The sequence below is a fragment of the Vidua chalybeata genome, chromosome 3 (genome assembly GCF_026979565.1).
Source record: "Vidua chalybeata isolate OUT-0048 chromosome 3, bVidCha1 merged haplotype, whole genome shotgun sequence".
Classification (NCBI taxonomy): Eukaryota; Metazoa; Chordata; class Aves; order Passeriformes; family Viduidae; genus Vidua; species Vidua chalybeata.
Window position 1 is genome coordinate 69,792,398 of NC_071532.1, and position 18,039 is coordinate 69,810,436.

Below are 18,039 nucleotides of genomic sequence, written 5' to 3' on the forward strand. Positions count from 1 at the left end.
TTTCTGGTGAATTTTGAGAGCAGTAAACTGTTCACCCAACATTCCTAATTAGTGATAGGAGCATTAAACAAGTAAATCAAGTTAATGTTTGTTTTATTTCTGTCCGAGTAGGATGTCTCCAAATATGGATATTCCGTATTTAAGTCTGCTGAAGCTCAGTAGCTTAAGTAGGTTCGAATTGTTTTGTTTTGTGTATCACCATAACAGTTTTCTCAAGTGAGTTAGAAGTGGTAATTGAAGTATAAATCTATCAGTGCCTACTGTGGAATGCCTGTTCACACATCTGTAGTGAAAGCTACAAGTCATTCTGAGTGCTGCCTCCAAGGAAGAAGGAAGCATGCTAAATCTTCATCTTGCTAAATCTTCGCCTTCCCTCTGAAAGAGTTCTGAGCAGGAGGCAGTCATCCTTTGTGTTGGACATTTTAAGACTAAACCTCTGACTCTGTAGACTGGGGTTCACAAATGTGAGATTGTTTGATTACAGTCTGCTCCAGGGTTGTCACTGTCACTCAGTGAATGATGGGGTAACACCCTGCATCCAGGCAGCTCCTCGTGCCAGGCAGGTGCCTGCCAGGTGGTGCTGACTGTGGCTCAGGTAAGTGCCTGTCAGGAGGCACTTGCTGCTAATCAGGAAACAAGGGCGTGGAAGTACTTTCTCAGATAAGTATCAGGAAATGCTGCTACAGCATACCTGGCAGGAGGTTTGTTCCCAGTTTCTTGGAAATTCCTGCCTTGTGTTGCATTCAGTCAGGAAAAGCAATGTATTATAAACCCCGCAGTATATACTAACCTGTGCCTTTTAGTGCACTGACAGGCATCTGTGCTGTATGCTGAAGTGAAGCAAATCTCAAACTCATTTGCTGCAATTGCTTTAAGTGTAATCAACACTTTTGGAAGCAGGAAGAACCTTTCTCCTGTGAACACATTTCTGAATTTTACCTTGCTTCACTGGGGCTGAATTTTGTAATGGGTATATTCTGTAAGAGGCAGCTTCTTGAGACTTGGCTGAACATTGTTTCTAGGAGAGAAAATTGGAGACTGTGTGTTCTGTCTGTGGAAACATCTGCTGTATTTGGTGACTTGGGAGAGTTAGAGCCTATAAGGAATTTGATCTCTTGCTCTTCCCCTTCTAAAGCTGCCTTCTTCAATAAGGCTAGCAGCAGCTTTATTCATCTTACCTCTTGGTATTTCTTTCTGTCACTTGTGATGTTATTTGCTTCATTTGAATAATTGATTTGCATGTATAAAAGCCTTTATTACTCTTAAATCTATGCTGTCATTAGTACATTTTAAATGTAATAAACTATTCAGTTCTTGTAATGTCTAGACAGCATGAAATGGTGTGCAGGCTATTTACCCTACTTACTTGGATAATAACAAAAATGTGTTACAAGCATAAACTTTTATTTTTAGGTCGTGTCATGAATCTGGCAGTATATTTTCTGATCATATCATGGATTGTTGCAGATTATTTTAAGATCTACATATCTAAATATAAACCACTGAAGAAGTATTTCTCTTGCTTTAATTTCTTTATACTTTACACCCATTGTTCAGTTATAGCTAAGAACAATTAGATGTTTTTAGCAGACTGTGAGACAGTATGGACCAGTAACAGCAGGGAGTGGAGAAATAGGCACTGTTAGTTGAGGTAATGAAATCCATAATTTATAGGCCAATATTTCCTTAACAGTGGGAGATAAGATATGAGTTAAAGTTGCTTTCTCTTTCAGTTCAATAAATCACCGCATCACTGTTTTCATAGGAGAATGCAGATGACCTACTTTTGGCTTCAGGCTAAATAGGGATGAGAAATGTGGGAAAAATACAGGTTAAACTTCTGTAAGAAAAGTTTGCATGTTGTTCCAGTTTGTGTCTCATTTACCTCTTTAGGCTGATAAAAATGTTATTGATATTGACAAAGTCTAATTTTACCTTCACAGATAAATTTGAGCAGTTTTGGGCAATAAATCGAAAACTCATGGAGTATCCTCCAGAAGATAATGGATTTCGATACATCCCATTTAGAATTTATCAGGTAGGAGACAATAAAATAAAATCAAACTCTTCCACTGAGGTGTCATATATTGTAATCTGTTTTCAGAATTATGTTTCCTTTTCTAGCATTATGGCCCAGCTTTGCATGCTCATTTTTGCTGGACCCTTGAGTTGTATGGATTAGCAGACAAAATAGACTGTACTTATTCTAATAAGTAATTAACATTTACTATGTTGCAAGTGTGTAATACTTGAGAATGTGCTACAGCTGGTGTAGATGATGTTTGTCTGTTCTTTAAAAAAAAAAAAACAGTCCAACAACCTAATTCTGTTATTTAAAATAGCTACTAACTATGAAGAATGCTTTAGATGCAAAATGTCCTGTGGAAGGTCTGAGTCAAACACTTTGGGAGCAACACTTTTCCTTCAACTACTCTATGGGCTTTTTTTTTTGTCGGCATTTTAAGGTGGAGGTAATGGCAAAGGTCTTGCATTTAGTTCTTACTTTTGACTTCTGGTTGTATACTTACATCCCAAAACTAGCTTTGAATGTGGGGTTTTTTCCTGTTTTAATACACCAGCAATTTATTTTTCTCAGCATTTTGTTTGGGGACATATTCCTTGGAATCCTTACATTTTTTTCTTATCCTAAGGACATCTCCTTAGTTTTTATAGCATTAAAGTCACAATGAAGTTTGGAATTATGTATGGTTAAAAGCTTATACAAAAATTTATGTAGCCTCTCTGTAAATTAAACAGTTGTGCTCAGTTGGAATGTTTCACTCTATTTAAATTTTGCACCAATAGCTATGAAAAGAAAGTCCTTTATTCATAGTACTGAATATTCTGATACTACTCTGTAACAGGTTATAATGAGCCTATACAGTCTTGCAGTGGGACTGGAGTAGCTTTTAATGTTAGATGTAAGACATTTACTGTCATAATGAAACTTTAGATTGAGAACGGAAGTCAGTTATTTTGTCAGAGATCACAGCAGATGGCAAGGTTTGTATAAGAATCAAAAAATATGTATCAGGAAAAGTAGTACAGCATTTGTTTGGTTGGTGACTAAGTTATTTGTTCTCTGATAGGTGTGGGTTTTTTTTAAAGTCTTTTCATAGAAATCACGTAAATGGGTTTGCAAAAAAGAGGTTTTGCTCTCTGAATAGGTCGCAGATCTTTAGGGCATGAGGGAAGATTTCTATGATGCCACATGATTTCAAGCTAATAAAGCTTTTTTTAAAAAAATAAATCAATAACATCTATCACTTGAACCAGTAGTACTTATCTTGATTCCCATTATTTTTCGATTGGAAACCCTTACTTGCTATAGTTTAAACCCAAAATATCTAACTAAGAATTGAAGACCAAACACAAATAAAGATTATGCTGAGACAACTTTTGAAGGTTGGTATATGTTACTTTCAGTAATGCTGCTCTTATAATTTCTAAATATTTCCAGTCTTTTTAAAAATGTGGGTGCAAATGTCTGTAGCTTTTTCATTTGGTTTGTTAGGGTGTGTACTGATTACTGCTCTATATGTTTAAAGGAATTTTCAGAAAGCCTTAGAAAGGGTGAGATTATAATTTAATTCCAAACAAGGAGTTAGTGACAAACTCGCATATGGAAAAATAACTGATTCTAAAGTGTTCTTCAGATGTATTTAACCCCTACCCTGAATGCATTTAATTTCTATTAGTGCTGGTAGGAGACCTCTTGATATTCTAATTGGTTGCTTGTATATCTCTACATAAACACCTGATTTAACCTGAGTTTATGTTGCAGTGGATATTTATTCCCTGTGTGTCTTCACACAGTGTTCTTGTAGGTACTAAAGGATACACAAGTGGATGGCAGGAAATGATGAGGCATTGCCTTCAATGGGAAGAGTTCCTCCTTGTATTCTCCATACCTTCTATTATGCCAGATTATTAGAAGGAAATTCTGTGAAAGGAACTTTCTTCTTTTTGGCAGTAGGAGGTGGATGAATTTGTTTTCCTTCAAAAAGTTGTGCTAGATTGTGATACCAAGTAAGAAAAGCCAGTCTTAGCTGCAATTAAATGTGAATTGGCAAAGTTGCTGCAGAAAAAATGCATTCAATAAAGTGATAGATCTTTTTCACTGAAGAATTCAGTTGTAAAGTTTGTCTACTAAAATACATTTCTTAAGAATAATATGAATCATACCTCGTGTGGTGACCAAATCTGATGGAGTGTGTGGGAGAAAGAAATGGCAAAAATATGAACATCATACTTGGGTAAGTCAGAACTAAACTAACCACAGGTAATTTTAAAAACCCTTGTCCAGCACCTCTTCTTTGAAGTATAGCAGCTAAGATTGGACCAGAATCCTGGAATCTACAGTAGATAATGAAAAAAAAGGTTGAGACTCACTAAGGATCAACTCGTTGGCAATTTGAAAAGTTAGTGAAGATACCTTGATGATTTTATTGCCAGCTGTCTGTCATATTCTGTTAGCTGTGTCATAGGGAACTTGAACTAGATAAACCTTTGACATAGGTGGAAACTTTTTCTACCAGAGACAGTTTAAAAATAATATTATATTTTTGTGGTACTTTTAATTTGATGTGTCAAAAAAGAAGTTCCCCACTTCATCACTTCAGAGGTGTAAGCTGCTTTGTCTTCAACTGACAGGTGCACAAAAGCTTTTTTGCCTTTTTATCTGATAGTACTGTAGAATTGAATGCTTTTTGCACTTACTCTTTAATGGCAAGAAAGAAAATTATAGTAATGTTTTGAGAATATTTTGAATTCAAGTGTTTTGAGTATATTTTGAATTCAAAGTGTCAAGCTTTTTATGTCCAGAGCTAGTTTGGCTTGTGGAATTTCCCCCTATTTATAAGACCAGCAGATGTTTCACAGTCTAATTGAACAAACTGGCTGATAGATGGCAGGAAGTTTGCATCTGTCTTTGGCTCCAGGCACTGTGACAGGGCATATTAGTCAGGAGAGGAGTCTCTACATGCTGATAGAGACTGCTCTGATGAACTGCTGCCTGCTCTGGGAGCATTCTGAGTCTCAGCTGTTGTGCATTTAATTTGTAGTCATTCCCCAGTTTTTGTTTCTTGCTCTCTCCCCATGTCATGCTCACCCACTTCATCGTGCTTTTCTCTGGAGTCTGCCCTCTGAGTGTATGGGATTTAAAGCTGTATATTGTATTTCATTCTTGAGATTAAAATTACAGAAGTATTGGAAGGCAAGCAAATGAAAACTCTTCATGCCGAGTTCTCTGGAGTTTTTTTAGAGTTGCAATTGCTTGAGGCAGGCTGGCTGTTTTGTGTTTGCCATCCCAAGGAGGGATGATCTAAGATTGTGTTTTCCTTTATTTGGTAGTGAACAAGCATTTCCTTTGCTTCCATTTTCTAAGGGTTTTGATTAGCTTATTAATTTTATTGCTTATAATTACATAATAGGCCTTAACTTTGAACAGATTTTCCTATCATAAGTCCCTTAATATGTTGAGATTAAGTTGTACAGTCACAAATTGTGAGGATGTTCATCTTCCTTTGTACCAAGTGAATTCTGCATACTTAATAATATATAAGTTAAATTCAGCACTTTGCTCTTTATGTCAAAGCTGCAGTATTGAGATGTCTAAGTCAACATAAATGTTTACCATGACCTGTCCTCTAAAAATGGGAGTGGGAAATAGAATATTTTAAGACATTATTAATATCTGTTGCAATAAGTGAATCAGAAGCTCAAGCATGGCCATTTCCAAGTAATTGAAGACTGTTTCATCCATATTTCCATGTTAATTGGCAGAGCTCAGATAAGCAATTGCAAAACCCATTGCAAGCATGCAAATCAACAGTGCAATTTGGCCCGTATTATGACAGCTACTAAAAAAACTGGTCAAAAGACATTGGAAAGATACTGGGTCTACCTGTAGAGTTTTCAAGTAATAATAAATCTACCTTTTAATGCTAGTAAATTATTAAATTTTTTTGTTGTTGTTGCTGAAAAGTCTCCATTGCATTTCAAGTCTGAATTTGTCTGACTTCAGTTGCTTGATTCTGTTTTGCTTTACCCCACTTTAAAGTCATGTGACTTTCTGACCTCCCATATTCACTTATAGATTAGTATCAGGAGCTTTCTTCGCTAAGCTGAATCAACTGAGCTTTTTAAGCCTCTTGCCATGAGACTTTCTTATCAGTACTGAAGTTGGTTTTTAGTCATCTTTTCAAATGCTGGCTGATAGTTTGATAATCCTCAAGATTAGTATTGAGGTTAGGGAGACATACAGGCTAAAAGTAAAGTTAATTTTTATAGGATATTAAACCAAAAATGGTTCAAGCATTGGTGGAATACAGGTGAAGTTAAAACTTTGAAACTTCAGATCTGAAAAATGTTATGAAAGAAATTGTAATGCAATACCTCGTCAAGGAAAAGAACTAGAAAATATGCTGCCGACCTGAAGAGGGCAACACAACACAGCAAGTTTCAGCATTTTGTTGGCTAGTGTAGAGTGCTCTTGAACAGACCTGTGTGCAATATCTTCGTTTTTTCTTATTTATTGAAAATGATGCTTTCATAAAGGACCTGCTGAAAATAGACAATTTGTTTCTTAAAAACTTCTTTTACAAGGAAGAAGTTTGAGTGAATAGGAAAATCATGTGAGATGGTATTTGTGTTAACAGCTGGGCTCAGCTGAATTTCTGTGCTGAAGAGAAACAAATGGACTCTGAGTTATTCTAATAACTGATGGTTCAGTACTAAAGAAACAGTAGCGCACTTTCACCAGTTTTAAATTACTTCAAAATCAAAGCTTTATGAATAAGAAAGTTTAAAAGCTTTATTAGGTAAATATTTTTCCTTGTGCCTCATGATTGGAGAGGGGGGAAGAGAAAGAAACACTTCTATCGAGTATTGCACAGGGGCAGTATGATCCTTAAATACTTGTTTTCTGAACTGGCTTGTTTTGTTCTGTGCTGAAAGTAATAGCAATTTGACTACTTCTCACCTTGAGTTGAAGGTCACTGTCACCACAGTTCCACCAGAGGTTCTGTAATTGTATAAGCTTTTCTTATGCATCACAGAGCACAGTGAAATGAGCTGGCTCAAACCAGTGCTGCTAAAGATGACTTTTTTTACCATATTCTATGTTAAGAAGTGTTCATGCAGCTCTCTTGAAAGACTTCAGGAACCCATGTGTAAGTTCAGCCTTGTGCCTTTAAGGATCTTGGTACAGCATGGGAGCTGTCAATCAGAGTTTCAAAGAAAAATTCTGACATGATAAAGCATATTTGTTGTCAAAACGTGACTAAAGTTTCCTTAAATATGCCCAAGTTGTCTGTAAAACTGTCAATCTGCCTAGTTCAAAGCTATTGTAAAAGTTGCACAGTGCTCAGGGAAGGAGATGGAGCTGTAAAACCTCGATTTAGGTTGATTCTCAGCTGTGGTTGAGCTCTGGATGGTTTTAAGCTAGTTCAGGCCTGTCACTAGGTGCTACAGTAATTCTTCCAGGTTGAATGTAGATGTAGCTTGTATACAATGAATAAAGTAGTTTGCTTGTATGAGAAAGAGTTTGTTGAGGTTCTGAGTTACATTATACCTAGATTTTAAAAATTTAGGGATATACTGAATTCTGCATATTAGGGGTAAAATGGGTAATATTTTTTTTTTAAATCCTTTTTTTGTCTTGCAATACTTAAGTTACTCCCAAATCCCAGAAGAATATAAGTATATGAAAAAAACAGTAGAATCCTACTAAATTAAGTTCATAAATTAAGTCAAACTACATCTTGAATTACAATGGAATAATAAGAACTTTGTGTGGGGGGAAAAAAAGTCCATTGGCAATTTGAAAATACCTTAAATCTTACCTCTTATGCACCTCCCAATTACAAATTGGTAGCAACTTTTTAACCAATTGTTATTGTATAAAACTCTTCAATTATTGTCTTTGCTTTGAATTGTCTTACGATAATGGAGTTGAGTGTAAATAAGTTTGGGTAAGTGTTCATGCTACAAGTTTGAATTTAAACCATGAGAATGTGGCTCCCTAAACTGTTTCATTTAAGTGGTAACCTTGTAGATTTTTATATCATCCTAAATTTGTTAGGAAACTTAGTGTATGTATGCAATTTTTTTTAAAATTGCACTTTTTACTTCAACCTTGAATCTTTATTCTTAAGAATATCGATACATTGAGAGGCTGTGATGAAGACAATGAATGAAGCATTAATTCAGTTCAGTTGGGTCTGTGTACAGTTAACTCTCAGATCTTATTATTTGATTTCAGTGTTCTTTAGTATATTGCTGCCTTTTCCTCTGATCATTAAAGCTGATCACTTTACTTTTCCGTTTCACTTGCTGTAGTCAATGCAAACTGATCTGCCACTTTCATCACATACTGTGTAATGTGGGCAGGTTCTTACGTTGTGGGAAAAGGGACTTTGCCTACCTGAAGCTTACCTGGAGCTGTATTCCCTAGAGATTGGCTCTTGTACTCTGATGTAGTAGCAAAATTAAAAAAAAAATAGTTGGTGAGCTGCTTTCCTCAGAAAAAGGGAAAAAGCTGATATGTAATTTTTTCTTCAGAGAAATGAGGAATGTCATCTTCAAGGGTTATTTCTGTGGCTGTGCAGCATAAGCAATGCCTATATAACTAAGCCTAGCTAGCCTATGATGCTGATGCAAAACTCTGCAGAGATGAAAGCCACAGACAGTACCTGTTTTGACTTATCAGTATCAGCATTCCACCTTTACTTATTTTTAAATAAAATAGGTGACTAAAGCAGGTTAACTTTTGCACAGAATTGAGGATTAGAAAATACAGAAAGTGTTCTCTTTCTGGAAAGTACCAAGACTTCTATTTGCATTTTCCAGAAGACTAAAAGCAAATTCTCTACAGGTAAATGTGGAATGGAACAAACCTATGAGAAGTGGGATATGACACCACACTCTAGAAATACAATATGAATTAGCAAAAAAATTTTTTAAATTTTGCTGCCCATGATTATAGGAGCTTCTTTTAGTTAATCATTAGTGTAGAAAACTACAGCAAATTATTGGATTCAATGGTTTGAAGTAGCTTGAAAGAGATTTATGAAGTATTGTATTCTTTGCTGCTCTTAAGCAAGTTATGTAGTGTTTGTTTTTGTGGATGTAAATCCATTTCTAAAGTTGTTTGATAGGTAGTCAGTATTCAATTGCTCAATTTTTAAGTGAGGCTTAGATCTGCATGTGCACATAAAGCACTTCAGCTGTGAAGAACACTATAGATTTGTTGTCCCTGACTCTTCAGATACCTTGATATTTTACAGTTGCAAATACAAATTCTTTCCTGGGAAGGAAATGTATTACTTTGAGGCCATGCTTTTGTTGTAGGTGTGTTTGTCTTCTCAAGGCTCAACAAAACTGCCTCTTGAAGCTGTTTTTTGTATTTAGTCTCTGCTGTTTCTGGCTGTATGATGGTTGCCTGCTGTCTGCTCTGTGTGTTTCAAGTGTTGACTTTCTTCTGCTTCTAGGACCTGTCCAATTCATCTGACATTAAATAATGCAAATCCAGTTGTTCAGAGAATACAGTACTACTTTCCCTGCACAATAAAATTCAGTCGATAATTTGAAAGACCAGGCAGCAGCCAGAATGTGATTCAGCCATGTTTGTTAGGCATTTTGAGTGATACTTCTGCAACTTTTTGTATGGAATTTGAACCTTTGGCAGTACATAATCTTGTTAAAAATGACCCACAAGGTATAAAAGGAACTTAGCAGTGGGACCTATGAGAGTGAAGGTAAATTATGTCCTGGGCTGCTGTAGGGTGAGAGGTGTCAGCAGCATGAGGGAAATGATCCCTCCAGTCTACTCGACACTGGTGAGACCACACCTGGAATCAAGTTTTGGGCTCTCCAGTTCAAGAGAGACATGGACCTGTGGGATAAGAGTACTGTAAAGGACCACTGAGAGGAACTAGTGAGTCTAACATCAGAGGTGAAAAAAGGCTGTGGGAGCTAGGACTGTTCAGTCTAGAGAAGAAAATATTTGGGAGTGGGGAGATCTCATCAATGTGTATAAATATCTGTCTGAACATTAGAAAGTATTTTGAGTGCAAAATCAGTGTAGACAACATGATGCATCTACACGAACAGTTACAGAAACTTAAGCAATGTCTTCAATTCTGAAATGTCACAATGCACTCAGGCCATTAAAATTTTAATCAGTTTGTTAAGGGGTGCTTTCTAACTACACATGTCTTTTTCAGATAACTAGAACATGTGGTGGGACATTAACTTTCAAATGTTTTATATGGTTCTAATTACTCATTTTGTTGCTATTACCTAAAGTTTTTTCTAAAAGATTGTAAGGAAGCATTCTCTGCCAGTTTAAATAATACGGAGAAGGGTGATATTTTAAATGGTTCTTTAATCTTTTTAAGGATGAGCAAGTAATTGCCCTCAACAATGTAAGGGAGAATTAACTGAAATAGTTGCCATATTTCTCTGTAGGTTTGTAATGCTAAAGTATTGTTGGCTATGCACAAAGTTAGGACAGAACTGCAATTGCTTCATAAGTATGCTTTGTTTAATGAAAGGCATCAAGGAAGACACAAGTTGTTGTCCATGAATGATTAGGAGAATAGTCCTTAACCATTCATGATCAAACATGGTTCAATATTATTGTCTAGACATAACTGTAATAAGCTCTACTACATAAAATTTTAACCTTATTCCAGATGTGTTTATAATTCTCATTGTGGCTTTAATTTGACTACAGTTTTGGCTAAGATACTAGATAATTTTAGCATTATTACTTGCATCAGTTCTTGACATAATACTTGCCACATGTTATGGGGGCCATTGTTAAGGTCTGTTAAAGCTTCCACCAAGAAAACACATCATGTAATTCATCTTGCTTTTAAACCAGTGATCATTTATGTTCATCTTGCTTTTAATACCGGTGATCATTTATGTTTAACACCACCTAAATGTTTTTCAGTTTGTGTAATACTGTTAGGAGTGCTTTCAAAAATAACAGAATTTTCACTTCACCTGATGTTGTGATTCCTTGACACGTATGATTGATATAATGATTACATCCTCATCTAAGGAGTTTTATAGAGGTATCATTATAGACTTAGACATTTAGCATGGCCATATTAAAGCATATGTGCATGCATTCAATAGAATCCTCTTCAGCTTCAATCTAGTGATAAACTTCTGCACTCCTAATTTAGATGACTGGAGTTAATGTAATTAAATGTATAAAGTGTAGCCAGTTTGTTGAATCTTTTTTTTGTCGTTGTTGTTTCAGGCCTCTCAAAAATAGTAGGGAGTGTAAAATTCCTGTCCATCATGATTAAGACCTTCAATTCAATGAGGAAACCGAAGAGTCCTTTTTACAACATATAACTATAGAAATTCTGATGCAAACTCCAAAATAGGTGAAAGGATTAATTTTTTTTCCATAGGTTAAACTCAGGTATATATGTTGTAATTTTTACAACCACTGAAAATGTTTAATTTATTAGAGAAATTTAGATGTAGTATGGGAAAAACAGGTAATTTGATTTAACACATTTGTTGATTTTATAGCTAGTCCTGCAACCCACAGCACGTCCTGTCAGTTACTCAATTTTTGTGGCAATTCTGGGTAGGTCTGTTGAGAATGTCTATTGTTCTTTTTGTCTTACGGGTTTTAGTTGGACATATAAAAGCATTACTTGCTTCTTTTATTAAAAATAATTAATTAAGTCTGTTTTATATTGAGTTGTACCTTTTTCTCTGAACACTGTGATGTTGCAGATAAGCAGTTCAAAATTTTGAATGCTAACAAAAGGAATGCCAACCTTATTCAAAGTACACAAAATCATAAGTAGAACATCTACTTGGTGGACTTTGCAGAGACTAAAGAAATACTAGAAATAGTCTTTTTTTTTGGAATGTTGTTCTGGTCCCAACATCTCTAAGGGTAAGTGAAATAGAAAAATTATCAAAGGTATAGAATAAAGCAGTGAGTTGTCTGGGAGAAGGTCTCTATGGCTTGGAAGATTTGAAGAGGAGAAGAGCAATTGATTACTGGATAAAGACATACCACATTGGCATGTTTTATGCCTCTTGTAATAGAAGCTCAAAAATATTAATGAAGTTTGAAAGGTGACAGATTTCAAATAGATAAAACAAGATCATTTTTGTGTGTACTTTAGCTTGTTGAGCTGAAAATCATCTTTTTGAAAGAGATTGAAGTTTTTTTTAAGTTTTTGTAAAAGGAAAGAAACAAAACAACAAAAACCCATCAACTCCCACCCAGAAACATTGTTGTATTTTCTCCATAATTAAATACTCAATGAGTCTGGTCTAATATTAAGCAAAAAAAGGTCAAAGGTACCTATCCTGAAATCCCAAAAAAAAACCCAACATTTCAGCACCAGTGAAAGAACGGTATTTCAGATGGGGATTTGCAGTATCTTGGTTTTGGACAGGCATGGTGTTGTGATGGTTCTGTGACTACAGCAACTCATCAGCTATTCGGTTAGTCACTTTTACATTGTGCATCGAGATTCTTAATTGAAAACATTTCTACAAACTAGAAGACATCTAAAATGTATGGAAAAATATATTTTAGCAAATATTTGCGTAATTTTATTTTCAGGGACTATTTAATTTTCCTGTTCTTTCTTTTTTATAGAAAATAACTTGCGTCGTTGTGCAAACTCTTGTTACTTCTAAAGCTTCTTGCTTGAGTTTAAGTGAGTTTAAATATAATGGTTCTATGAAATTGAGAGCTTTTTTTAATGTAAAGTTGTTCATTACAAAGCAGCTCAGACTATGAATTTGACAAGTTACTGAAAATATAATGGAGTATGTAGGGAGGTCTCAGCTTTTATTGTTTTAGGTTGCCAGCCTATACACATGTGGGGATTGTAAGCAATACTTTTATTACTTTGTGGGTTCAGTGTGTATGGTAACTTTTATTTGTTTGAATATTGAGGAACCGCTGAGTGTTTAGGCAGAAAATCCAAATCCCTTCCTCTTGATGAAAATAGTGGTAACTGATTTTTCCAGATTAAAACCCAGTGGTTTGTGAGTTATGTTTTTCATTTTAAGATGCATCCTGTATAAAGTATCTGACTAATTAAATTATGGATTTCATGCAGTGTTTGGTGTTGTGTTGATTCTGAAAAGGACCAGGCAAGCTGACAACTTTTTTTTTGCCCGGATGATAGGGAAGAAAGAGTTACATTTGTTAGCATAGTATGTGACTGTATAGCTTGTCTGTGATCCTGTGAGGCTTTGCACTGCATTAAAGGGCCTCTTAAAACTTGCCTTCACCTATAACTCTTCTCCAATGCCAGTATTCCTGAATAGGTAACTTTAATCTTTCTCACTGTGGTGTAGTTTGTTTTCACCCTCACTCTCCTATCATTATGTCAGGGCTTAAACTTTCTTTTAAAAAGAGTAAAATCTTCATTTGTTCTGCAATCATGAGATTTAGGCTGAGTGATTGTCTTCATATGCTCATATACTTGAAGGCATTTTCTCTGCAGAGGTTAGCAATTACTGATTGACTTTCACCTGTTTTATTCTGCAAATGCATCCAGAATCTTGAACAGCTCACAGCTACATGGGGGCTACACTGTAAAATAAAATAATTTTTTAAATTCCAATTTCTGTTGTAGGTATGATCATTTTAGCTGGCAAAATTATAGACATTGTATGAATATTTGCTTTAGATCTGGTGTAGATTATTTAAAATCATTATCAGTTATGCAGTGATATCTTTATGGGTTAGATTGTAGGTAGTACCTTTTCTCATGATTGATTAAGCAAATATTGTACAAAACACAACATTATATAAGCAGCTATTCATGGGGGCTGTTCCTTCATGTCTTGTTGTAGTAAATGCAATCACAGAATAGTTTGGAATAGAGTTGGAAGGGGCTTTTCAAAGGTCATCGAGTCCAACCCACCTGCCATGGGCAGGGACATCTTCCACTAAACCATGTTGCTCAAAGCCCCATCCAGCCTGGCCAGGACTTGCAGGGATGGCAATACTGGAGTAGAAAGTTGTAGTCAAGCTGGTTTTATATTGCTACACTTCAAAAAGGGTGATGGCAAGGTTTTTCTAAAGCTGTGCTCCTGTATGACTAAGATACTTCGAAAAGTTATCCTATAAATATTGTGGAATGTAGGATGGGACTTTTCTTTTGATTCTTTTAATGCATAAAGCATCTGCTATGTGTGAGGGAAGAAGCGTGTAAGCATCCTGGGGTAATACTCTGCCTGTAGGATTAGATTTGTGAACCGCAGTCTTTGTATAAACAACACGCAGTTACTTTTATCATTTTAACATTGATGAAGACCAGTGATTTTTATTTACTTTACCACATCTGTGTTGCTTAACACTTAAAATGCAAAATTGAATTAATTTTCTATAATGTTTCATGATAGCAGTTAAGGATATTGTTTGCAGCAGTCAGCAACTGTGTGGGAGACTTGAGAAAATACAACTTTGGCTTTTCCCTCTTGGCATTAAATTATTATAGCAAGGGAAAAAATTGTTCTTAATTTATTAATAAATAATGAGAAACTGCAGTATACACTTGGGAAATTCTTACCTTAAGTCTTCTGATGATAACAGCCTTTGACTGGATACTTCTGTTTATTTCCACTTCTGCTACTTCAGGCATTAAGCACTTGGGAGTTATGACTGGGCTTCTGTGAATATCCAATTATTTTTAAAAACTAAACCTGGTACAAAATTGTTTTGACTAAAACAATGTTTTAGAGGGATTGTCTTTTTTTTTTTTCTTTTTTTTTTAATGTTTTGCATGTATATTTCTTCAACATAATGTGCCAGAGTTCACTTTTCAAGTGTGGATCTGTCTAAGCTGAATGCATCCTACTGGCTGCGTGCCTCCCATCATTTTTCAAATATTCAGATATTTCGTTAGGACAGATGATATCCCCATGTTGGTACTCTGAGGACATAGGGAATTGACTAGAGCAGCTAGGAAACTACCTCTGATCAGTCTTCATAAGAAAAACTGGGAGAAGACTATTTTTCCATATTTGAACACTGTTAGCAAGAAGTAACAAGTAGTTGTGTGTCAACAGTTCTGCACTGCACTGCCCTGGAATTACTTCTGAACTAGAGTACCACTCTTTGGCAAAGACTCTCTGCCTGCCTGTGAGTGACAGTTGTGTTGTTCTTAATTTGAGTGATTTTTGCCCGTAAACCCCCACTGGAGGATAACATACCTCTTGATGTTGAGTTGTTTCTATATTTTAATTACCACAGTAGGATGGGAGATGCTTTCTGAGAGGTAGGAAACTAAATTTGAAAGGGGCAATAGTTTGTATTGCTTGTTCCAGTTAAGATAATATGTGATGAAAGTCTCATTTGCTGGAGCCCACTCATCCTCAATGCAGGGCACATCAGCTGCTTTTGGGAGTTAGCTGCTAGCAGAAAATTGTCAGCAACAATTTGGAGCTAGATTAAAAAGTTTGGGTTGGTTGAATATGATATTTTTAACTTCGCTGCCTCCGTTGCTGAGTTTGGGTGGAGATGTCAGGTTATCAGGAAAAAAAACTTTGCCTGTCTTTGCAATGTCAGGTTCTTGCTGCCCCGGAGCTGCTTTTACAGATACCCAAAGAAGAGAGCTACCTTAACAGAACCACAGTTGTTAAATAAGTGCTAAAGAGCTGATAGAATTCATTTTGGCTGGGGACATTAAGGGCAACAAAAGAAGCTTCTATAGGAATGTCAGGAATAAAGGAAGACTAGAAAAATTGTGAGCCCTCTCCAGAAGAAATGGGAGACCTGTTTACCCAGAACGTGGAGGTATTCAGTGTCCTTTTTTGTCTCAGTCTTGACCTGCAAGTATTTCAGCCAGACTGCCCAAGTCCCAAAAGGCAGGGAATGGGAGAATAAAGAACTGCCCGCTCTAGAAGATCAGATCCAAGAACACCTAAGGAACCTGAAGGTGCACAAGGACTGGGTGAGAGACACCCCCACATATCTTGAGGAAAGTGGCACATGAAGTGGCTAAGCCACCATACATCATATTTGAGAAGTTGTGGCAGTCCAGTGAAGTTTCTACTGAAATGTAACCCCATTTTTAAAAAAAGGAAATAAGGAAGACCAGGGGAACTACAGGCCAGTCAGTCTTACCTTAGTGCCCAACAAAGATCATGGAGCAAATTGTTCTGGAAACTATGCTAATGTGGAATAAGGAGTTCTGCTTGATCAGCCTGAAGAAGAGAATGCTCCAAAGAGACCTTCAAGTACCTGAAGGTGGCCTACAAGAGATCTAGGGAAGGGACTTTTTACAAGGGCATGTGATGATAGGATAAAGGGATTTGCTTTAAACTGAAAGATGCATAGTTGAAATAATTCTGCAATCCTTTGCATATCTGCAACAGAAGTGGGCCATATATGTTCTTTACATATGACCGATTCTTTAAGTAGGTAGAAGATTCTAGGTTGCCTATCAAAGCACAACACATTCTTTTGTAAGTTGGTAGTGGTTCTTGCAGTTGAAATAGTTCGGAATTTTTGATATTAGATCTGCTGAGAAAAAAATCACCTGTTGAGCTCAAAGGGTAGAGTATTGCTTTGGCTTGGCAAAATATATAGGAAGAGGTTGAACTCCTAAGTTTGCGATGACTGCTTGTTTTTTTTTAAATATATATTAAAATGTTTTTTATTAAAGCAAGTTTTATTCCCATAACAGAAGATACAGGGCTTAAAAAAAAAAATATACACTTGTCTCCATGACCCTATCTATGAATTATCTTCACAGTTTTTCGGGAGTGACAGCTTACTTGTAATTGTTAATGAACAAAAACTTCCCTGCATTTCATGAGATGAATGAGATGCAAAGTGCGGGGCAGGGGGAATGTGGAAATACCAGATGTTTCTTCTGGTGCAACCTTTAGTTCTGTCCTATCGTGTACCTGTCTCAAGTGCTAATACTAAATATTTTCATGGTCCTTAAATTGTTTGGTTTGATTATTTTTTATTAAAACAGGCAACAACAGAGAGACCTTTTATACAGAAGCTATTTCGACCAATTGCTTCAGGAGGACAGTTACATACTTTGGGAGACCTGCTAAAAGATGTGTGTCCTAGTGCTATCACCCCTGAAGGTACTGCAGAAATAACTTTTTGTCCAATGAGATAATTTTTTTCTGATGACTTATTGGGTTTTTTTGTATAGTTTTTTTTGGTTTTGTGTTTGTTTGTTTGGTTTTTTTTTTTTTTTTTTTTTTTTTTTTTTTTTTAATATGGGTATTTTGGAGGGAGAATTAAATGTCAGTACCAGAGTTTCATATTTCATTCATTCCTGGCTCTTTACTATGCTCTGCATGGTTTCAAGAAGGTAAGATTGAGTCCTTAGTCACTCCTGAAAAATTAATCTCTAGAAATTTTATTCAAAAATTCCTGTACTCTTTTTCTGTTATGATGGTCATAGTAAAAATATTCACATTATTTTCTGCACTTAACAAAAATTGTGAAAGTGTCAGCAGATTTTAAGTTACCTTTAATTGTGTATTCCAAAAACTTTTCATATGCAAAACTCCAAAACTGATAGAAATTGAAGATGTTTTCAGAGTGCTTTTTTCTGTTCTTGAAGTCTAACCTTTTAAAATGTACCGGTAAGAGATTTTTACAAGTATATCATAGTTTATGTATGATTATGAATTAGTATTGTGTGAGCAATCAATGTAGCATATTATTTCATACAATAGCATTTGTTGATCTGCACTTATTCAGGAAATAGGCTTTTTTGGATGTAATTTTCAAAGCTTACAAGTACTGGAACTGCGATACACATTTTAGGGGGGATAAGTGTAACAGTTACATACTCTGCAAATTAAGATCAAAATTATTTAATGCAAAAGGTTTTTAATTTGTTCTTGCTGTTGTCTTACCAATACCTGTAAATGAGGAACTTAGGAGAAATGTGTGATATTCTAGAGAAGATCTTGGCACAGAATTTACTGGTGTAGTATCAGCATCTTTTGACAGCTAAGTACTGAATTGGAAATCAATATAAAATTCTGCAATATTTT

At 35.7% G+C, this 18,039-nt stretch overlaps 1 protein-coding gene across 6 annotated transcripts in view; it reads left to right on the plus strand.

Moving 5' to 3' along the window:
- The window catches only part of ATG5 (autophagy related 5), a 70,733-nt gene that overhangs the window by 28,678 nt on the left and 24,016 nt on the right, over positions 1 to 18,039 (plus strand). For all 6 annotated transcript variants that reach the window (XR_008430113.1, XR_008430112.1, XM_053938831.1 and 3 more), the window contains 2 exons: positions 1,944 to 2,038; positions 16,995 to 17,112. Coding sequence is in view for 4 of the 6 variants with exons in the window: in XM_053938831.1 (XP_053794806.1) it covers positions 1,944 to 2,038; positions 16,995 to 17,112 (213 nt within the window). In the remaining 2 variants the exon portion in view is untranslated. The remainder of the gene's footprint in view (positions 1 to 1,943; positions 2,039 to 16,994; positions 17,113 to 18,039) is intronic.